Genomic DNA, 22,509 nt, shown 5'->3' with positions numbered 1-22,509 from the left:
AAGAAAAAAAAATGTGATCCTATTTGAAGACATTTATGATTTTTGCATTGTTTAATTGAAGTTATTTAGTTTTAGTTTTGTGATACTATTGTCTGTACTATTCACCAGCCTAACATTGACATATTTGAAGCTTTTGATGAGGTGAAGGTTTTTCTTGTTTATGTACTATTGCTTCTTGTGGTGGCCAATGAGTAGCAATGTCCAACCTGGAGAACCAGTAATTGGAATTTGCATGATTCTAATGCTCCTTATGTTTGCAGCTTTTCCTAATGAAGAGAAGAGGACAAGAGATTTATGTAGGTCCGCTTGGGCGCCATTCTTGTCATCTAATTGAGTATTTTGAGGTAAGGAAACATGAACCTCTGATAGATGTTGAACTTTTCATAGATTAATTCTCTTAAACAGTTTATAACACACCTAGTTTGGCTGTTTGTTGCTCTAGGGTATTGAAAGGGTGAGCAAGATAAAAGACCGTTATAATCCAGCTACATGGATGTTGGAAGTAACCACACAAGCACAGGAGGAGATACTAGGTGTCAATTTTACTGATGTTTACAAGAACTCAGAATTATTTCAGTGAGTAGCGGACTAATTGGTCCTGCCGTTTGAACTCTGAGTTCATCATAGTAACAAATTCCTGATCTAATAGTTTGTCACAGAGTAACATGAAAAATCGATGTCGTTTCTTTGTTTCAAGTAGCATTGGTCTTTTAGTTATTATTCACATCAGTAAAAATGTGCTTCATTGTTGCCTTGCAGTTATCAGAATACCGAGATTGCAAACCCGAAAACGCTATGGACATGAACTACAACAGTATTTACTCTAGAGCAGAATACTTCGATGAGGATGGTGACCTTTCATGGTTCAATGGCGGTGTGAGAGTTGGCGTGGGATTAATGGTTGAATGGGATTAATGTTACATATATTTTAATTATTCAGCAGAATGAATGATAAAAATCAGACAATTTGAAGACAAAATCTAGCATGCTTTTGTTGTGTGTAAATATCTAAAACTTAAGTGCTTACCCATTCTTGTGCATATATGATTCATGAATGTAATAGGTTGTTTATAAACGTTGAAATCCTGGTCTTTGTGTAACGTATGAGTAAAATCTGCTGGTCTTTGTGCAACGTATTTATTTACATTAAGCCAATAAGTGTTATCAAACTTATTGGCATTAGATTGTAGCAACAACTGATGATACAAAATCTGCTGGCCATTTGAGCAGAATGTGAAAATTTTAACAAACATGACTGCAATAAAATTGGTTTCATCCTTCAAACATATATAGAACATGATAACCAACTAAAAGACCTTCAAACATGAAATTTCCTGCTTCCAAATCATAGTATAATATCATAAAATGGCCTTCAAACATAAAATTGTTTTCATCCTTCAAACATATACAGAACATAATAACCAACTAAAAGACCTTCAAACATGAAATTTCCTGCTTCCAAATCATAGTACAATATCATAAAATGACCTTCAAACATAAAATTGTTTTCATCCTTCAAACATATACAGAACATGATAACCAACTAAAAGACCTTCAAACATGAAATTTCTTGCTTCCAAATTATAGTACAATATCATAAAATGGCCTACAAACATAAAATTGTTTTCATCCTTCAAACATATACAGAACATGATAACCAACTAAAAGACCTTCAAACATGAAATTTCCTTCTTCCAAATTATAGTTCAATATCATAAAATGGCCTACAAACATAAAATTGTTTTCATCCTTCAAACATATACAGAACATGATAACCAACTAAAAGACCTTCAAACATGAAATTTCCTTCTTCCAAATTATAGTTCAATATCATAAAATGGCCTACAAACATAAAATTGTTTTCATCCTTCAAACATATACAGAACATGATAACCAAATAAAAGACCTTCAAACATGAAATTTCCTGCTTCCACTCATCATCCTTCAAACATTAAATTGTTCAGAATACAAAACCTTGTGAACCCCAAAACCTTGTGAGTTTCTCCATCCACATTGTCAATCCCAAAACCTTGTGAACACAAACATGAACACAAAATTTCAGTTTTTCTTATCAAAAACAAAATATTGTATACAAAAATAAATACATACATCTTACAACTCACCTCAATCAGGGATCATTGCATTGGCTTGTAAAACCCAGATTAATCGATATAGAATTTAAATTCACCTAAGATAAGTTATTATAGTCCAACAAATCATTAAAAAAATTTAAATGATTGAAATACGTAATTTGGACATTAATGACAATTACAAGGGAATTACCACGCTCTCTTGTGTGCAATGATCATCTTGTGCAACATGTCCTTTTGTTTGTGCCTTCTGCCAATAATAACATGGATGTTATACACTAAAAAAAAGTACATTGGAAAAAAAAACCAAAAGAAGCAATGAATATAATACATAAAAATACCTTCTTCTTGTTTCTAATTATTATTTCTTCAACTTTTGATTTCTTCCTTTTTGATGGTGGACGACCCTTACTCCTTACCTTCAAAGGAGTCAAAAAATTTTGGTGTGGTGCATCAGTCGCCTCCAATGACATAGGTGTAAACTTTTCCATACAAGTTGTGTTGCCCATCAACTTCTCAATTACCTCATCCACACATTTCATCAAGAAGATGTATTTGTCATTTGACTCTGCTCCAAATTCTGCGGCTTTAGTAAAATGAGAGCACAATTTATTATACCGTTGTTTCTCCTCACTTGTTTGTGGGTCATCATAACAATTTAGTACATATGTGTGCATGCGTTTGATGTTCTTCCTCCACCGTGATAAAATATACCTAGAAGGAATGTCTTTCACATTCTTCTCAAGAAACACCTTGCAAATGAGCCTACATATAATCCCCTTGAACTCGAACAACTGACAAGAGCATTTAATGTCAAATTCTTCTTCGTTATAATAAACATTGTATACGACTTGCTTTCTAAGCACGCATTCTTTCCCTTTCACAATGTCAGACACCTGAATTGAGCAGACTGCCCCATGTGAACCATTAAGAGTTAGATTGCAATATATCATTCCTCGCAACTCATCTTGAAACAATTTAAAAATTTCATTTGTGTATGCTTCTTGCAGTTGCTTCTCAAAATAGCAATCAGTGATTAATGGAAAGCACGAGTTAAATGAAGCAAAATCAGCTTTGTTCTCCTTCTCAATCTTGCTTTTTAAGGCATTATCATATTGCTCAACAAACTGCTTAAGTGAAGTCGTTGGACCAACATAACCATCAAAAAATGCATTTACACTTTCACTTCTTTGAGTGGCAGACATTCCAACCCAAAATATGCCTTTAACATATATAGGAGCCCAACGATCACGAATTTTGAATAGAGAATTCAGCCATTCATTTTTGTCAATGTTAAACTCCGCCATCATCTTCAAATATGTGTCTTCAAAGTCATGAATATCCACTACTTCATACGTGATGCGTTTCAAAATCTTCTTGATTGCTTTGTACTCATTTAAACCTCCAAGCTTCTCAGGAACCTTCTTCATGATATGCCAAAGGTAAAGGCGGTGATGGGAATTTAGAAAAACCAATCTAACTGCACCTTGAATAGCCATACACTAGTCTGTAATAATTGCTTTAGGAGCCTTGCCTGACATACACTCCAGCCAAGTTTTAAAGAGCCAAACATATGTTTATGTATTTTCCTTTGATAATAAACCGCACCCAAACAATACCGTCTGTCCATGATGATTTACACCGACAAACGGAGCAAATGGCATGTCATACTTATTCATCAAGTATGTTGTGCCAAAGGAAATTACATCACCAAAAGCTTCGTAAGCAACTATAGACCTCGCATCCGCCCAAAAGACATTTCTCAAACGACCTTCCTCATTCATGTCAATCAAATGGAAAAACTTTGTGTTTCTTTGTTGCATGCGAGAGAAATATTTTCCAAGTGCCGCGGCATCTCCAACACCAAGCCTTAACTGTCTTTCTTTCACAATATAATTTCTACAATCTTTCTCAGTGTATGTTAAATTTTCGTAACCCCCACTTTCAACCGCTAGGGAATGAAAATTTTTGCTTAGACTTATCCCTGCTTGGTCATTTAATTCAAGCCTTCTTTTCACATATGCATCAATTTTTTATTGCACTTTTGGAAACGAGCTTTTTGTGGGCTAAGTGCATGATTATGCTCCAAATTAACACTAGAAATGGTAAATCGCCCATCATTGCCAACAATGACATTAATATTTGCTGGACAATTTACTTTGGTGGATAGCCTTGGGTTGAAGGAGTTTTTTGAAGTAGATAATCGTTTGGCGCTTCTTGCACATGCTAGTGTGTAATATTTCAATTTTCCATCATCACTTAGTCTCGTGCTTTTTTTGTTGATACCAAACCCTTCATGCCGAGCATACTGGACATACAATTTATAAACTTCTTCTTCAGAATCAAGCACCATACCGGCCTCTGGCACAATATTTTCAATTAAAGCCACCGGTTTTTTTGTGGCATGTATTTCATGACTTGAACATCCAACTTCAGCATTATCTTTTTCTTGCTCAGAATACCCAAGTACCACTTCTTCCATGTTCTTGCTTTAGGTATATGTCTAAGCACAAATTAGACAAACAATAAATTCATAAATAATTTGATTTTACTTTAAAATAAATTTCACTCATTCTTGGATGAAAAGAGGCTGGGAAAGGAATGACTAATTGATATCTAGAACAAATAATTGAAAGAAATGACTAATTCATAATCTTGGTTGTATTATATATTTATATTAATTAGGGGTATGCCACAAATTACAAAATTAAATAACAACTATCATATAAACAAAGAGATTAAAAATGCATGAGCAAGATGAGACAACATTATACAAAAAATTAAAAAAATCATAAAATAAGATTTGTAAAACCCTAAGATTTCACATAATATTTTTTTACTGAAAATTATGAACCTTAAAATGGAATTTGTAAAAATTATAACCCCTTAAAATGGGAGATCCTAAATATTATGTACCTTAATAACAGAGATTTAAAAAGTGAGTTTTAATGTCAATTTATTTGAATAAAGAGAGTGGCGAATGAAAATTCAGTATCATCCACTTCTAATACTAGTAAATGAATAAATTATAACAAGTGATTGCACGGTTATTAGTACGCAAATATCTGACATCCATTCTATTAGCATGCATTTTCATAACTTCTTCGTAAGTTTGCTTTTAATCTTTTTCAGGTTCGCAATTTACGAATTGGGGCGATGATGAAAACAATTTTGCCAGCATTGGCTCATGCAGTGGTTTTGATTAGTTATTCTTTAGAGCATCCTAAATAATATGTACCTCAATAGCACCAGATCGAGAGGGGAGTGATGGGCGTTGGGAACCGAGAGGGGGGAGCGATTGCCAGGATCAGGGGCACGGCATAGCAGGAACCGGTGGCCGAGATCGCTGGGGACCAGAACTGAGAGAGGGGAGTAGCGGACCAGATCTGGGAACCGAGAGGGGAGCGAGTGCCAGTGATCGGGGGCACAGCAGAGATGAAACGGCTGCCGTCGTGTGGTGCAGGAGAGAGGAAAGGGGAGTGGCAAACTGGAACAAGGAACCGAGAGCGGGGAGACCGGTGTGGCTGCCGATCACCGTAGAGAGAAGACGAGAGAGAGGAAACAGCTTTCGTCGTGTGGTTGCCGATCACTCGTGCTTCTAGAGAGAAGAAGCGGCGCCGGAGCCCGGTGGGGCAGTAGAGAGAGGAGGGGTGAGCGGCGGGAGTGGCTGCCGGGGAACTGAGAGAGAGAGAGAGAGAGTGAGAGAGTGATAGGGAGAAAGGGGGAGCAACGTACAAGAGAGGCACGTGATAGTCAGTGAGAGATTATATCAGTCCATTTAAAAAAAAATTCTGAGACAAAACTCGCCACGTCATCCGTATGGCTGGTTTGTGTAACTGGCTCGTCTCATATTGCATTACCCATTAAGTATATACATAAATAAATAGTGACCAACAGATATAAATCTAAAGGCAACAGTAAAAGATTCTAAATCTAGAGACTTCTCTGGAGTTTGGCATCCACAGTTGCCATCTAAAGTTGGCACCCTCATCTATATATATATATAGCAATGTAAGATGGAGATGGAGATGAGATGGAGATGGAGATGGAGATGGAGAAAAAAGAAAAAGAGGAGAAGCATAAAGGAAAAACAAGGAAACATGGCAAGGCAGTGTGACAGCCAAGGTCCGGCGAGGGACCAGAAATCAAGTTTGGTCACTGGTGGGAGACTACTTAAGCTTGGACAAATGGCTCCCAATGATATCCACATGCAGTCTTGTGGAAGGAGTTTCAGGTCAACCAGGCTGTGTTAGATACTGCTCCATGGTTCCATCCACCGACATCGCCGGAGAAGTACCTCCCAAGCTTTGGGTAAACGAGAGACTCTTAACTTTAGACCCTATTGGTCACAGTCTTAGCTATGAGATCACAGAGAACAACATGGGTTTCACAAGATACGTGGCAACGTTGAAGGTGGTAGGTGGTAGTGGTGGTGGTGATGATGATGGATGTAGCTTGGAATGGTGTTTTGAGGCTGATCCAGTGGATGGATTCAGTGAGGAGAGTCTTGTTGCTTATCTTCAGAATGGACTTGATGGCATGGCTGCCAAGGTTGAAGATGCTCTTCATGCATGAATGATCATCACATCTTGTGAGCTTTGATTTATGCACTTGATTACTTGCTTTAATGGTTTGAGAGTTTTTTCTTCTTTTTCTTAATCTGTGTTTGTGTGTGTGTTTTTTTAACTTAAGTCTGTTTTGTTGTCTCTGTTTAGAATTCTTCTCTCTTAGTTTGTTCTTGTTTTAGTTTCTTTGGTCTGTGTACTCGTTCCTATAAATTATGGTTTATTTACTGTAAAAAAAATTAAAAAAAAAAAAAACTGTGTTGGAGATAGCTTTTTTTTATCTTAGCTTTGTTCATGAATTGCACTTTGATATAAATTTGTAGAGGTATATGATTTGGTTTGGGTGCTTGGGTTACAGAGTTCTAAACAGCTTGTAATTGATTTTGGGAAAAAATAATTATTGATGATGGAAAAGGGCAACAAGAAGGAGAAAAGAGATGAGGAGGAATATGCTGTCTTTGTCTTAAAAAAGTCTGAAGATTAGGTAGTCAAGACAGTTACTGTACCTTGATTTAAGTGTCAATGGAATCTCATGATATTAAAAGACTAAAAAAACATGGCAGACATGATGCTTACGTTTCATTTTGAACCAAAAACCATTAAATGATCATTGGCTTTTTATCATCATCATAATAATAATAATCACAAACAAACATGCAAATCACTGAGCATTGGCCACAAATCTTCATCCGTTCTAAACCTCATATTTTCAATCTTGATAATTAACGTGGACAACACTCCTTGATTCTCATGTCATTGTCGCAACAAAATTAATTTGGACCTTTATGGTTTATATCTCATTTGATATATCCACAATTTAATTTTAATTGTTTAAAAAGAAAAAAACAATTTAAATTTCAAAATATAATTTAGAAAAAGTTGCATGCATACCCCTGTTCAAATAGGTGATTGTCAAGCACTTTCCTAATCTGAATCAAACAAATACAAATTACGAAGATACATACATATATATATATATATATATATATTGGTTTATATTGTTGATGTTTCAGAAATGAATTACAAGCCATTTCATTGAATTGAATTAACAAAACACATAGAACAAACTTGTACAGCATCCAACCTAACCCTACACTTCAGTGTCACCACCAACAACCTGGCCACTTTGTTTTGACAGTGGTGAGGTCTGTAACCGAGAGGGATGTTCATCTTGACTTATTACAGGCACTGGTGCTGGAGTTTCTTCTCCATCCAGTGAATGATGTCGGTCCCGATCTCGTCACGCTCCGGCTCAAAGAGAAGATCGTGTAAAAAGCCATCATAAAGTTTAATGTCCTTATAACTAGAGGAAGCCACATTGTAAAGATCCTGGGAAGCCAAGGGATCGGTTACTCTATCAGCAGTTCCGTGAAGGACTAAGAAGGGGACGGTAACCGATTCCATGTTCTGCATCAGATATGATGATATGCGGAGGATCTCGTGGCCGGTTCGGACCCTAATAGGCCCAGTGTACACCAATGGGTCTGAATACTTGGCTAACATGGCAGCAGGGTCCCTTGATACAGGGATGCCTCTCTTGTTAGCCCCCTTGAACTGGAATTTGGGGGCGACCATTGAAAATAGTGGGGCTACAGCCTGCAACAAATAAGACAGCTGGATTTAAGTAATTGTTGTTAACTTTATATATATCTCAGAGCACATAGGAACTTCCACATGTATATAGGTGTGTTTTGGAATTATCTGTTGTTGATATCTAAGTTTAGAAAGCAATGTTGGGAAATGCACACACGGAAGATGTTGTTTGGAAATAAATGTTACCCCAACTATAGGATGGGCAGGCTTCACACGCAATGCTGGAGAAGTCAGCACAACTCCTTCAAGCATGCTCTTGATGTGTGGATGCATTGCTGCCTGTAGATATAAGAATTGATAAAGAAACAAAGAAAATGATAAACAAAACTGAAACAGTGTCCGATAGCTTTGTTAATTATACCTTTAAAACCACAGCTCCCCCTGTAGAATGACCAAAGAGGAAGCATGGAATATTAGGATTTTCTGAATTGATTTTCTCCAGAAATATTCCCTGTAAAAGTGGAAATAACACAATCATTAGGAAAGAGTAAAACAAAAAAAAAAGTACCATATATCAGGGGGTGAATGTACCCGATTATAAAAATAGCATCAGGTTGGATAACATGAACTTATATAACAATCTGTACATAAATGCATGGAATAGCGCAAGTCAAATGCCAAATGCCTTGATTATAAAACCAAAGCTTACAGCATCAGCGACAAAAAACATTCAAAGATAAGCAGATTAAAAGAATATGGCAATAATTAAACTTACAGTGTCTGCGGCAACATTGTCCAAGGATGGCACATAGCCATGCAATCCATCACTGCCACCATGACCTGTGTGAAAGATAATCAGAAGTACATTATTGGCTTGTTTAAGTAAATCTGGAGAATGTTTTAAACTTGAAAACATTCTAGTCATGAACAGGAAGCATAATCACTAACATCTTGGAGGTCCATTTATCACTTCAAATTGAGAAAATGAGCATAAGCAGAAGATGATAGCAATGCACAATATACCATGGGCAAATTGCTCAAATGATCAATTAATTGTAAGTAAACAAGAAAGTTTTACTTGGAAACCTATACAAAGTGTCAAATATCTAAGTATATAAAAAAAAAATCTGACTCTAGAATTTAATGAAAAATGCATACATATGATACACGGACATGGGTGTAAATACACACATATAAATGTATATATGCAAATACATCACTCACATTATTTTCATAAGAATATTATATCAAAACAAGTTCTTCTTAGCTGTCCATATATTTATATATAGACACTGTTAATCATATTGTTTTTTAAGTGCAAAGAATATTGTCATAAAATAATTTGTTTAATAGAAATATAACTTAAGACAAGGGATGTAAAGTAAATAAAAATCAAAATTAAAGCAAAATACAACTCTTAAAATCATGAAAATCATTATAAAATAATTTGAAAGATAAAGATTCAGTTTATAAACATAAGAAAATATAAAAATCATGAAGTTTTAAAAGATAAGATAAAAATAAAATCATTAAAACAATCATGATTGAAATTTAGAAGCAAAATTAAAATAGTGTAGAATGAAACTGTGATAAGTGAGCTATTGTTCAAATAAACTAAAGAAAGTAGGATCCCATGTGATACATAAATTTTTCTTGGAAGAAGATCGGCATCTCTTATAGATACATAAATATTTCTCGAAAATACCCGGACAATGCTGACACAAGCACAAATGCAAAGACTAATTGCTAGTGCCAGGAAACAAATGACTCGCACTAGGCTGCTTTTGTTTGACAGAGGACATATTTAAGCATCTAGAATAAATTCTTACAAGCTGGACTCTGATCTTTACATCATAATTGAAATAAAAAGCATCAGCATTTTATTCCTAAACCAATTAGGTTTTGTGGGAAATCACATAGCCTAAAGACAAGACAACAAGGGCAACAAATATAAATGAATTCTAAGAGACAATCAACAGCCCAAATAAATACAATACTCACCTGTCCAATCCATTGCATACACTCCAAAGTTGCATGAGGTTAACTGCCTGGCAAAATGAGCATATCTTCCACTGAAAATCAACAAGAACACAGTCAGATGTTAACGGTGAAACATAGCTGATTAGTGGCTATCTTCCCCACGAGCTGGCAGGTAGCAACCACCTAGTGCACCTAGCATACAGTTATTTGGTGATCAGTGGCTCAACCAACTGACCCCACAACAAGAACACAAAAAACATTTAAGGCAACCAAAAATGGCAATAAACAGACTTTTAGATCAGGTCAGATTGGTGGTTATCAAGTTTTAAATACTGACACAGTCAGCTGTCTACTTTGAATTTTGACTGTGCTGAGAATGGCGCTGTGTTTGTGCCAAATGAATAATCAAGCTAGGAAAAGAGGAATGCAAAAACTAGAAAACAAAGTTAATTGACGCTCTTCTAACCTGTGCTCATTAAGGCCATGAATAATCACCAAAATGCCCCTGCAAGGTAAAAGGAGATTGTTAAGAGTGAAAATCACAACTTGCATAAAAAATGATTGTAGGAAGTTAACTATTTATTCACAGTATCATGCTAAGACATGTCTACCACATGCATATATTTACAACAACCTAAAATCAATGGCTCTGTTTATGTAGAATGCTAGACAAATGATGAAGACAATAAACAGGTCCTGCAAAGTCATAAAAAAAAATGCAAGAAGGAAAACAGAGAAGGGGATAGTGACAGATACCCCTAATAGGTAAAATGAGGAAAACGTTACTATGGCACAAAATAGGTAAATAAGCAATTCAGAAGAAGTCAGGACATGAAATTTCAGCACAAGTTCATTTCATATCTTTCACAAGTTAGAATCACTGGGCCAATGGCACTAAAATGCAGCAAAAAGTGAATAAGAAAAAAAAATAATATCAACTGTATTTTGGCATAACATAACTCGATTTAAGGTATCATATTGACCTTACACAATCCTAGATGCACAAAGTTTCTTAGTCCAAACTTGAATCAAATCGGTCTACCGGATACAAGTAGAACCTTAAGGTAGAGCATATTTACATCGCTAAAATTATATATCAAATAAATAGTGGTCTGGAAAACAAACAATTTTTCTTTCTCTTTTTGGTTTGTGAAAGAAAGAAAACTATTTTCACCCGCTGTTGAGGGCATCCTGAAGACTAATAGCTGCATTATCAGGCGGGCAAGAGAAACAATAGATTTATATATGAAAGCGAAATGTTCCAGTCTCCCATAAAGAAGTAAACCCAAATTCTAGGCCCAAAAAATAAAAATAAATAAAAATAAAAAATGAACAGTTTAAATTTCACAGATCTCTTTTTTTTCTTTCATAGAGCAAATCATCAAAATACTAAATTTAATCAAAGGTTGACAGTCCCTCAACACCCTTCATTCCATAGGGACAGAAAACCATCGCTTTCAATTAACCCAAAGGAATTATTCAAAATAATCAAAGCATGTAGAAAAAAAAAATTAAAGCAAAAGAAATTCCAGATCAATCCGATTATTGAAGACGATCACCAGCAAATCAGCAGAAAATTGAAAACCAAAATCAAAACCCCAATCACCTTCTCCGTTAAAAATAAATCCGGGATCGCAGTACTAAACCAAAACCAAAATCCCAAATATGCAAATCAAAACCGGAAAAAATCTTACTTCATCTCTCCAGAAACCGGCACCCACGACCTACAAAAGAGCGCGTTCTTCCTCGTCCCCAAGAAAACCGACGTCTCCCAACGACACCCTTCACAGCCATCCATGTCCACCATTTCAGCCAACGCCCTCCTCCTCCTCGCATCCTCCTCCTCCGCCCCAACCCTCCATCTCCCCCCTCCCCTCTTCCTCGGCGACGACACCGACGCACCAGAATTCCTCACCAAAAAGGGACTCCTTGCGATTCCTCCGCTTCTCCGGAGGAAAAGGAGGAGCCACAGAGCGAGAGAGTGGAAGAAAAGGAACAAACGGAACAGAGAACGCCGCGACAGCATGGAGCGGCACACAGGGATGATCCGGCCACTGGCGCCGGACGTCAGCTCCCCCACCGGCAAGCTCCGGTCCATCTCCGTCGTCGTATTAGGGTTTCGTCGATGCTTCGCGGAGGAGACGATGATCTTTATAGAGAGAGCGCAAAAGACGGAAACGAAGAAACGCGGGGCTTTAATATCTTTATTCGAAGAAGAGAATGCATGTTCGATGTCTCGCGGAACAACATAACAACAAGAATCATTTCAATCATTAAGATGACACCTGGATCTTAAGCTTCGGGGAAAGTCTTTGAAAGGATTTCTTAAAACTGTTCCGCAGATGCAGTGTATCGTGTCAGCCGGACCAGGATTACAAAGACTAATTCTGTGATTAGTGAAGGCTTTAATTATATAATTTTAAAACTGAGCTTTTTCTCAAAACACCCTTGGGAAAGTTTGAAATTATTTTTTTAGTACTTTAATTTCTTAATTTTGGATTATTGAAAGTAAAACCCCTTTCTAAAATTTTGAGAAATTGTATTTTATATATATTTAAACCATTAATTTGAATTATAAATTTAAATTATGTTAGTCTAAGTCTTAATTGCAGTCTTTGGGTTGGTAATGGTAATGAAATTGTTGGTTGTGGTTGACCAGTTTGTTCCAGGCGTAATCATGGTGGACCAGGTTGCTTTGAAAGCAAGCCAATCTTTGCTCCTTTTTTTTTTTTCTAAAAACCAAGCCAATCATATCTTTTGTTTTCAAATGCGCATTCAAAACTTATATAATTATAGAAACTTTGATTTATTCATTTATTTATTTATTTATTTAAATATTGTGTGTAGCGATGCCCTTCTAACTTTTTTTAATTACATGGGTCCGCTCCTCCATGATAACAGTGATTCAGGAAGGTTTCAGTTTAAAAATAAAATAATATTTAAACATAAACAAAAGTGGAGTTTTAAAAATAATATGTATATATATTTACAAAATATAGATAAGATACATTTTGATAGTGCATAGACACAAAATTAATCTTTTAATTGAGCGGTGTTTTTATCTTAAGTGAGTTAAAATTCAAATATCAGCATATAAATATTATAAACAGGGGATTTGTATTAATAAACCACATGTGATCTGCTTAATAGCAACATCACTCTATAAAGAATTAATTTTTTGCAATAAAAACAGTTTAGGAGTATTTATTCATATTTTGTAAGTTATTGTATGTCAATGACTTTATTTTTTTTAATTTTAATGTAAAATCACTAATAAATTAATAATCCCTAAGTAGGGATCATTGCTTGTGTTCATCATTTACCTTTTCATAATTCAAGCATATGACAATCATATATATTAGCATCATGAAAATTAAATTTTATTTATTTACTTTTAAATGTCATGCCTAATTTCAAACCTTCATAATGTCCCATGTCATGTGAGCATATATAGTGAATATGGGCATCATATATAGTATGATTTTGAGGGTTAGCTTGGACCAGGAGTTTGTGCACATAAAAATCTATAATAATTGAGGTGATTTGATTTGAGAATCATATCAAAGTCTAAAACAAATTAAAATTAAAGTCATGTGCTCAATTAAATAAATACTTGGGAAGAGGTTTTAAAACACACACAACCAAACTACATTAAGCATAATTAGTGTCCACCTTTCACAAAGTAATAAAATTATTTTTTTTATTAAAAATATCTGAGTTTAGGTGTGTGACATTTTTTTTGAAAATAACTTATTCTCCATCATTAATATATATATATCATATGTTGAATTTCAAATCCGTCTTCTTGATAAAAACACTGAGGACTTGATGGCTTTAGATTAAGGGGTGATTCTCTTCTATAGTTGATAATCATATATATATATATAGAGAGAGGACCCATCATCTAGGGACGTCTCTAGATTTTAAATCTAAGGATATTCATAGTAGTTATTGGATGGTAATTTGATAGTTTTTATCATTATGAACAGTAAAAAAAACCGCGTTCTACAGTATTGTACAGTGATAATGAACAGTATAAATATGTACAATGTTTATGTAAACAATCAACCATCGGATGATGATCCAACGACTTAGATTTAAAACATCCCTAGATTTGAAAATCTAGGAACTTACCTAGATGATTTTTTTTTTTCATATAATTATGCTTTATTTATAATTTTTACATTTTTTTAATTATATAACGAATTGAGCCGGACAAACAAATCATAGCCACAAATGAAGGGGGTAAAGTATTCCTGTCTTTATTGACCTTTGTGGTTAAAATAGTGCCTTGATTGGGAAATTGGGAGGGATTTGGTGCCTCAAATTTCAACGTCACAAAAAGTATAAATTCAATTGTGCCAATAAAGAGCATAGCATCCAAAAGGAAATGGAGTCTCTTTATGGATTTGATCCCCAATAATGGCCTTTTATTATCATCATTATGTGTCATCGCTTTCAACCAGTGGAGCAAAAAATGAAGGCAAATGATATTCCACAAACTGCCACTGACATTCAAACAAGTTTGTTAAATTAATCAGTCATTTTTTAATAATTGTGTATAACCAGACTTATATAGATATTGAACTTTCTGTCTATTATTATTATTATTGTTTTACATAAAGTATTTATGTTATACTAAGGAGACAGATTTGAACATCAACTCACGTAAAGATGAGGATACAAATGTATTGAGAGATTAACTTTATATTTGTGCACTTCTTTTATATATATTTTGACAAAAAAAATCTTTGATAATGCATTACAGCAACCATATAAAAAAATCATTGTTGATAACTTGATATATATATATATATATATATAATTATAGATATAAAATTGAATTCTTATTTGAATGGGATCTTCTGTGAGAGTGGTGGTCAAATTTATATCTCTATATTCATATATTTTCATGCAGTTCTTTTTTTTAATTGTTTTTTGTAATTCTTTGAACCGGATCATCGAATTGGATTTTCGGTATCCGGTTTAAACCGGGTTGGATACAGGTCGAGCTTTTGTAGATTCAAAAAATCGGGTATCCGATCCGGTTTTATACCCGGTTTTGCTCACCCCTGATAATCGTGCAAATTAAAACCCTAGAATTGAAATTATAAGATTTGTAATTTTTTACAACTTTATTATCATCAATATTTATCTTAATCTCAAGTATAGCAACTATTAAAATCCTCTAATTTTGAACCTCCATTGAAATATATTCTAACATCTTAATATTATCAGTCTCACATTGAAAAGTGTAGTTAAAAAATGACCAAATCATATATACAAAAACAAATGCACGCATTAAAGTTTTTTTTATCCAAAATTTCTTTATTTAAAGATATTTACATGATTTCCTATTCCGAAGAAATCCCAAATTGGCCACATTTTTAGTATTTTTTTAATGCCTAGATTGCATCCGACCCGATAAGTGCTTAAACCCGAATCCGATAAGAACAGAGTAAAGAAGCGGACATCTCTCCGCGAAAACCCTGGTCTCGATCGCGCGCGAGCAAGACATTCGAAACCTCCGACCCGCCGGCCACTCACGATGCTCTTGCACTCCTCATCGGCGGCTTGCTTATCCTCTCTCGGCGATCACCGGAGCTACTCGAATCACTCCGCCTCGGCGACCCTCTTCTTGAACTTCAATCGGAGGTCTTTCCCTTTGCCCGCTCTAAAGCTCCGTATGAGTTCCGCCCCTGCACGCTCTTCTCAAATTCGTGCTTTGACTATATCATCTGAGAGGTATTCTCTTCTTTCGCACATCAATTGATGGCGTTTTTAGGAAATGTGTGGAATTTGGGTGATGGCTTGTGTATTGTTTTCCAGTGAGGCATTTCATCGAACGCTTTTCGTGCAGGTCTGGGGATGTTTGGGTTTTTTTGTATGGCTTGTTTTTAAATCTCTCGAGTTTGATAGTCGTGCTTTGTTGCCAAGATGAGTTTTTGCATGATGTTGCTTGTGTTTTCATCTTCTTTGCACATGGATGCACCTATATATGCTTTAGCGCTATTCTGGAGTTCTCAATCTTCAGTTTTGTACTCTAAGATAGTTGCTGATTGCTATTGGACTATTTCATGGTGTCCAATGCTACTGGCTTGCAGGAAGGATGATTTGCCAATGCATGTGGTTACTGGCACAAAAGTTGGTGTATTGGGAGGAGGTCAGTTAGGTAAAATGTTGTGCCAGGCTGCATCGTGCATGTCTATCAAGGTGCTTACTTTAGACCCTCTTGAAAATTGCCCTGCCAGTGGCATATCCTATTGTCATGTTGTTGGAGACTTTAATGATGGTGAGGCCGTTCGTGATTTTGCAAAAAGGTAGGTTGTTTGAAATGTAGAACATATGCTTGCTCTTGTTTTAAATCTGTTATGTGTTTTTAGGAGTTAGTGATTCATACGCCTTTGAATGACATGTCACTTTTGTAGATGTGATGTGGTGACTGTGGAAATTGAACATGTAGATGCTGTTATGTTGGAGAAACTAGAGCAACAGGGAATAGATTGCCAACCGAAAGCTTCTACAATAAGAATAATTCAAGTAAGTTTTGCACTTTAATAATGGGATTATTATTGCAGCTTTGTAAATTGAGTTTTTGTTGGTATTTAGGAGTTATTTTCTGTTTGTTGTCCGACTATGATCCTTTTTTTGGAAAAGTGTGTGAAACAGTTTATGTAACATTAACTTCAATATTACAAAAGATAGAAGTTGATCTGTACCTGCATTAGATTTTAAATAGTATAAAATACACTTTAAATTGACGTTGACAAGTTTATAATATGAAATGTTGTTTTGATATACTTCTTTCCTCTGAATTTCTAGAGTTCTTTGTTTGAGGGGAAGAAACATGCACATTAAAAATCGTGAGCATCACTGCATGCGCAATTTTTGAATTATGTGATTGCTCATCAAATTGAATACATTAAATTGATATAGAAGTATCTACTTAACAAGACTATAATATTGATCCATACTTTGGTCTTCCTTATTTTTTCAATATTCCAGTTCATTAACATCCTTCAAATATATACATGACATACTGGCCATCTTCGATACCTTTAGTTTTTCTCTGATGCCATGTCATTCAAAACTCCAAACTTGTAAAATTCTTTTGTCGTTGTCAACTGCTTCCATTGTATATTACCCTAAAGCATCTCAGTTCTGGGCAGAACTTTTAGACTTTTTAAATTCTATTTGGTTAGTATAATGCAATGCTGCTGCTTTAAAAATCCTTTTGACATTCTTGACCACCTTCTTTGCTATTCATTGGAATACACCCATTAAGTTTAATGTGTTTCACATTTTCTACAGGACAAATATCTTCAAAAGGTTCATTTTTCACGGCATGGGATTCCACTACCCGATTTTTTTGAGGTTACATATACTTGTTGGTTGTTCATCATTCTTGATTCGCAAAATTGTGATTTCATACCATCTAAGCGCAGATAGATAACATTGAAAGTGCTGAGAAGGCTGGGAGCTTGTATGGCTATCCTCTGATGATCAAATGTAAGAGACTAGCTTATGATGGCCGTGGCAATGCCGTTGCTCATAGCAAAGATGAGCTTTCTTCTGCTCTTACTGGTAAATTTGCCATTTCTAATCTTTGATGCTTGTTTTGGTATAAAGTTTCTCTTCAAACATCTCATTTTTGTTTTTTTCAGCATTGGGGGGCTTTGGCCGGGGCCTATATGTTGAGAGGTGGACTCCATTTGTGAAGGTCAGTTGATTAGAACCTCTATACCTGACAACTAAATGGGTTATGCTATCATTGGATATTTCATATTAGTAAGTTTGTTTTTACTTCATATAATCTAAATGAAAATTCTCGTATTGTTGATCTAGGAGTTGTCAGTCATTGTAGCGAGGGGCCGAGATGGTTGTATTTCATGCTATCCTGTGGTTGAGACTATCCACAAGTAAACTGGATCTTTTAGTTTCTTTTTGTAGCATTTATTTTGTTCGACTTGTATTATGATGTACTTGAACTTTAAGCCTAAGTAAAAGAAAATTTTTATTGCAGAAACAACATCTGCCACATTGTGGAAGCTCCTGCTGATGTGTCTCAAAAAATAAAGGAGCTTTCCCTTGATGTTGCTCAAAAAGCTGTCGGTTCATTAGAGGGGGCAGGTGTATTTGCTGTTGAATTATTTTTGACAGGAGATGGGCAGGTTTGTTTTCTTCAAATGCAATCATTCATTTTTAATATAGACTTTTTATTCATATGCGTTTTGTACTAGTTTTTCTTGTTCCTATTTATTTCCTTCAAGGATTTTTTTAGTTGATAGAATACACTCCTTTTTAATTGATTTTAAACTTATCTAGGTTTTGCTGAATGAAGTTGCCCCCAGACCTCATAATAGTGGACATCACACAATTGAGTCTTGTTATACTTCTCAGTATGAGCAACATCTACGTGCTGTTTTGGGTTTGCCACTTGGTGATTCATCAATGAAAACACCAGCTGCAATCATGTATAACATATTGGGTGAAGATGAGGTAATTTTATCAGCAGCTCTTACTTTTGAACATACGCAACCATTCATGTCAAAGTTGCAGAGTATTTTCCTTTGGTTACAGTTACATGAGAACTCAGAAATTTTTTCTTTGTGAAGCATTCTAGCTATTGCTTAGCTGCCCTATAGTTTGGGTGCTCAAATAAGGACTCTGTTCTTTGACAGCGTTATAAGATCTTCTTACATTGCATATGCACGCAATTGTGTGTTCTGTGATGTCAAAGTGATGAAATTGGAGGAGCATTATACTTGCTTCCCTTTCACTTTAAAATTTCACCTTTTCATTTCCAGTGATTATAATAGCTGTTCATCTGGTTGTCTCTTTTAGTGTGTTTTCTTGCATTATTCTCAATCATTAGGCTAAATTCTGTGAAGTTTGAATCCCATCTAATATTACCATCATAATTGATGCAAGCTAATGATTTCAATTCCATTTCTAACCTGCCATTTAAGTTGTTCTTGCATGCCTTGTGTTTAGGGAGAGCCAGGGCTCAAGTTAGCTCATGACCTCATTGGAAGAGCTTTAAAAGTTCCTGGAGCTTCCATTCATTGGTATGATAAGTCAGGTCAGGCAATGTTGTCTATTTTTTCGATTGGAATATTGACTTTTGTCTATTCCTTTATTTATTTGTAATAGCACAAATATTTGTAATAATGCTCAGATATGCGGAAGCTACGAAAGATGGGTCATATAACAATCACAGGATCTTCCATGAACATTGTGAAATCACGCCTAAACTCCATGCTGAACAATGATCAGAGCCAAACTGCAGGTTTTATATCATATTTCAATTATGAAAATATATTCCTTTTCCTTATGCTTCATATGATGTTTTGAGAAATATTTCCTTTCATCTTTACATTGGGGAGAATGCTTGTTGCATCCTTTTAATCACATTGATTTTATACCTACGTATCATCTTTATTCCTGTGTTCTGTAAGGAATATAAGTTGACATTCAAGATTAGGCTGGTTATCATAATGCTCATGCTAATACATGCATTTTAGTCATGGACCTTATTGTGATTTGTTCAGCTGAAAGTTTCATTTTTCTGTCATTATGTCCTTGTTCTTTTCTTCTTTTTCTTTTTTCATGTAAAACAATTGCAATTGTCCTTGATTAATTAACCATCACCCTAGTCTTAATGGGCAAGGTTAGGAGAGACAATTTACTCTGATATCTCCATTGTGATATAGGCAAACTTTTGCCATGTAATGAAGTTTATTTGGATTCCTGAGTTAAAAGGCTTTACAGGATTGTTTTTCCTGGCTACATGGTCTTCCCTTCTCTTATGTTAAAATTGAACATTTTCAGAACAGTACTTCTGACCAAATCATATTAAGTTGATAATGTCAATCTTGTGTGTCTGCAGTCATTCCTCAAGTTGCCATAATCATGGGCTCTGATTCAGACCTTCCTATAATGAAGGATGCAGCAGTGGTCCTGAAGAACTTTGATGTGCCATTTGAGGTTGAGCTTGTCTCAACAAAATTATGGTTTGGAGATAACATTTGTGGAAAATTTTGATTTATCATTAGACATCTCATTTAACACAGTGTCTGTATGTATAAAAAAAATTTACAGGTAACTATTGTTTCGGCACACCGGACACCTGATAGGATGTACTCTTTTGCTTCAGCTGCAAAGGACAGGGGAATTCAAGTCATCATTGCTGGTGCTGGTGGTGCAGCACATTTGCCAGGTTAGTTTTGCTAGATTATATGAAGTGGTTAAAGGTTGCAATAGTTCTGTTGTTTTACCAATTGGTGTTGTATTTTATTATTTTTATTATATATATATATGTATTTTTTTTTTAAGGTATGGTGGCCTCATTGACCTCTTTGCCTGTAATTGGCATCCCCATTAGAACTGCTTCACTTGATGGGGTTGATTCCCTCTTATCCATTGTCCAGGTAAGCTAAGCACATTTTTTTCTTTACTTTCTGTTACATTTATTGCATTCCTTTACTTGCCTTGTATAGAATGGAAGAAATGAATATTTGGGTAAGGGTTTGCAGTTATTATTAGTTCATGCAGGTCAAGTCATACTTGAGCTTCTTCCTTTCAAGGGATATGAAATTCTGATGGCCCTTGATGGTACTGAGTAGTGTTGGTATAGAACTTCATAATTAAAGGCCAATGCGACTTAGGTATAAGGCAAGTGTATCTGACATGTTTCTCTTTCCATTATAGATTAAGCATAGCTTAAATTTGCAAAAGCAAGGATGCCAATATATATTAAAATAACACAAGGATTCCATGTTAGCCTGGGTTGAAGGTTTTAAGTGCAGTAAGTATTACCATAGATATGACCTCCTTTAACACAATAAAGGAAAGATAAGATTTGTATTGAATGAGATCCCCACAGTTCATATGTTAGTAGCAATCATCGGTAAATTCTTTTCTTGAAATTGAAGACTCAAACATATGAAGAATTCTGACAAGAATTAACAATGTAACAAACTTGTAAGATGTTTGTGACTTAATCATGTTTAAATTTCTTTTGACTTATGCGTCACCTGACACCTTGAATGTGTGTGAGAAATCTGAAAACCAATTGATTTTTCATTCGAAATCATAGATGCCGAAAGGAATCCCAGTGGCCACCGTTGCGATCGGCAATGCAGCCAATGCAGCCTTATTAGCAGTTAGGATTTTGGCGAATGGAGATGCTAAGTTATGGGACAGGTATTGTTAATCTTGTAATTATGGTCAAACAGATGATTTTCAACACCTTCTAATCTAATGTCATATAATATATAGAGTTGTAAAATACCAAGAAGACATGAAAGAGACTGTACTTACAAAAGCAGAGAAAATTGAGCATGAAGGCTGGGAAGAATATTTAAAATCTTAACCTCAACCTGCTTATCAAGGTAGAATTTTATCATTAGTACATCTTGTAATTTTTCAACTTTTAATTGTTGAATTCCTACTGCTTGTGGATTCAGGTTCAAGGATGAGGAAGAATTGAAAACCAGGCTGATCCAGAAGGGCATCAACAATGGCCCTGCGTTTAATTATAAAGTTCTTTTTCTGTTTATGAGTTATCAATAATGCTGATATTGACAAATCATCCTCATATGCTTCTTTCTTACCATCTGACTTTTTTTTCAGTTAAAAGCTGACTGCTGCTGTTGTAAAATAGGTGTCAAACTTTGTCATTCTATATATTATTAGAAAGATGATCTCCGGACCTTGACACAACTCATAAATGGATCACAACTCATAGCTCTGGCAATCTTAGACTCACAAAAATCCTTAGTAGAGTTCCTATTCTGATAGCTCCTCCTTGCAATATCCCTCATAGCACCAGCAAGTGAGAGCTTAGGGTTGATCCTAATGGTCTGATTGAACTGCTTGCAGAAAGCACCGTGATTCTCCAGTGCTCCGTCAATGGCAAGATCCGGGTTTCGCTTCATCTTCTCTTTCACAGCTTCAGAGCACAACCCGCAGATCCATTTCCCACCGAAGGAGTCCTTAATACTCATTATGTAAGTAGGAGTACATTCCTCGCACAATCCACAACACTCACACTCCACCATTTCAATTTCATTGTTGTTAATCTTCAAGCTTAAGCTGATGTCAAAGCCATTGATGAGCTTACCAGCCTCAGTAACAACATCAGAGCAGGCTCTTCTAAGGACTCGATTATTCTATGCAAGTGATCATGCAGAGATAAAGTAAGTTTCTTATGCTCAAATCAAACCATTAAGTGTCAAAGGTGAGTTTTCATTTACCTTGTGTGGCACTTGCTGTTCTTCATGGTTGATCATTTTGGACTGCATGGGTACTTGCAAGTTTAATGAACTAGGGTTTTGCAT

The 22,509-nt window shown here is 35.4% G+C and overlaps 4 protein-coding genes across 6 annotated transcripts; 2 read left to right on the top strand and 2 right to left on the bottom strand.

The window, feature by feature from the left end:
* Positions 1-1,654: 1,654 nt before the first annotated feature.
* On the bottom strand, positions 1,655-5,805 carry LOC120254806 (protein FAR1-RELATED SEQUENCE 6-like). Of its 3 annotated transcripts, none has more exons than XM_039262832.1 (5): positions 5,329-5,805; positions 2,432-4,593; positions 2,284-2,340; positions 2,124-2,188; positions 1,655-2,029 (listed from the first exon to the last, which is right to left on the bottom strand). In XM_039262832.1, exons 2-4 carry the CDS (start codon positions 3,587-3,589, stop codon positions 2,129-2,131), a joined length of 1,275 nt encoding a protein of 424 aa, XP_039118766.1. In that variant the 5' UTR covers positions 3,590-4,593; positions 5,329-5,805; the 3' UTR covers positions 1,655-2,029; positions 2,124-2,128. The 3 variants fall into 3 exon arrangements, with proteins under 3 accessions (XP_039118766.1, XP_039118767.1, XP_039118765.1); XM_039262833.1 differs by lacking the exon at positions 2,124-2,188 and having other exon boundaries at positions 2,432-2,509; positions 2,615-4,593; XM_039262831.1 differs by lacking the exon at positions 2,124-2,188.
* A 291-nt stretch (positions 5,806-6,096) lies between these two features.
* Positions 6,097-6,924, top strand: LOC120254808 (lachrymatory-factor synthase-like). Its single transcript, XM_039262835.1, has one exon. The coding sequence runs from the start codon at positions 6,288-6,290 to the stop codon at positions 6,663-6,665; it is 378 nt and encodes a 125-aa protein (XP_039118769.1). The 5' UTR covers positions 6,097-6,287; the 3' UTR covers positions 6,666-6,924.
* A 693-nt stretch (positions 6,925-7,617) lies between these two features.
* LOC120254807 (monoacylglycerol lipase) lies at positions 7,618-12,423 on the bottom strand. Its single transcript, XM_039262834.1, has 7 exons — positions 11,863-12,423; positions 10,635-10,673; positions 10,190-10,260; positions 8,964-9,028; positions 8,610-8,699; positions 8,435-8,527; positions 7,618-8,251 (listed from the first exon to the last, which is right to left on the bottom strand). The coding sequence occupies exons 1-7, from the start codon at positions 12,264-12,266 to the stop codon at positions 7,835-7,837; spliced, it is 1,179 nt and encodes a 392-aa protein (XP_039118768.1). The 5' UTR covers positions 12,267-12,423; the 3' UTR covers positions 7,618-7,834.
* Positions 12,424-15,650: 3,227 nt separating this feature from the next.
* LOC120254805 (phosphoribosylaminoimidazole carboxylase, chloroplastic) lies at positions 15,651-21,892 on the top strand. The gene is made up of 17 exons (XM_039262828.1): positions 15,651-15,913; positions 16,273-16,488; positions 16,597-16,708; positions 17,480-17,542; positions 17,614-17,752; positions 17,833-17,888; positions 18,014-18,087; positions 18,192-18,339; positions 18,494-18,667; positions 19,163-19,250; positions 19,347-19,457; positions 20,058-20,155; positions 20,270-20,387; positions 20,504-20,598; positions 21,267-21,373; positions 21,449-21,561; positions 21,637-21,892. Exons 1-16 carry the CDS (start codon positions 15,717-15,719, stop codon positions 21,540-21,542), a joined length of 1,890 nt encoding a protein of 629 aa, XP_039118762.1. The 5' UTR covers positions 15,651-15,716; the 3' UTR covers positions 21,543-21,561; positions 21,637-21,892.
* The last annotated feature ends 617 nt before the right edge of the window (positions 21,893-22,509 follow it).

This window comes from Dioscorea cayenensis, unplaced genomic scaffold (genome assembly GCF_009730915.1).
Source record: "Dioscorea cayenensis subsp. rotundata cultivar TDr96_F1 unplaced genomic scaffold, TDr96_F1_v2_PseudoChromosome.rev07_lg8_w22 25.fasta BLBR01000641.1, whole genome shotgun sequence".
NCBI lineage: Eukaryota > Viridiplantae > Streptophyta > Magnoliopsida > Dioscoreales > Dioscoreaceae > Dioscorea > Dioscorea cayenensis.
Note: the sequence above shows the minus strand (reverse complement) of the source record. Positions and strands in the feature narration are given on the sequence as shown.

Bases quoted from the DNA above. Each gene is read 5' to 3' on its own strand.
- LOC120254806 (XM_039262831.1), bottom strand. From the start codon at position 3,589: ATGGCTATTCAAGGTGCAGTTAGATTGGTTTTTCTAAATTCCCATCAC. The intron at 2,341-2,431 runs GTATTTTTATGT...TATTATTGGCAG, and splicing joins TAATTAGAAACAAGAAGAAG to AAGGCACAAACAAAAGGACA. The intron at 2,030-2,283 runs GTAATTCCCTTG...TGTGTTCACAAG, and splicing joins ATTGCACACAAGAGAGCGTG to GTTTTGGGATTGACAATGTG.
- LOC120254808 (XM_039262835.1), top strand. From the start codon at position 6,288: ATGATATCCACATGCAGTCTTGTGGAAGGAGTTTCAGGTCAACCAGGC.
- LOC120254807 (XM_039262834.1), bottom strand. From the start codon at position 12,266: ATGGACCGGAGCTTGCCGGTGGGGGAGCTGACGTCCGGCGCCAGTGGC. The intron at 10,261-10,634 runs GTTAGAAGAGCG...GTTGATTTTCAG, and splicing joins CATGGCCTTAATGAGCACAG to TGGAAGATATGCTCATTTTG. The intron at 8,252-8,434 runs GTAACATTTATT...TATTTGTTGCAG, and splicing joins CTGCCCATCCTATAGTTGGG to GCTGTAGCCCCACTATTTTC.
- LOC120254805 (XM_039262828.1), top strand. From the start codon at position 15,717: ATGCTCTTGCACTCCTCATCGGCGGCTTGCTTATCCTCTCTCGGCGAT. The intron at 17,889-18,013 runs GTCAGTTGATTA...TTGTTGATCTAG, and splicing joins GGTGGACTCCATTTGTGAAG to GAGTTGTCAGTCATTGTAGC. The intron at 18,668-19,162 runs GTAATTTTATCA...CCTTGTGTTTAG, and splicing joins ACATATTGGGTGAAGATGAG to GGAGAGCCAGGGCTCAAGTT.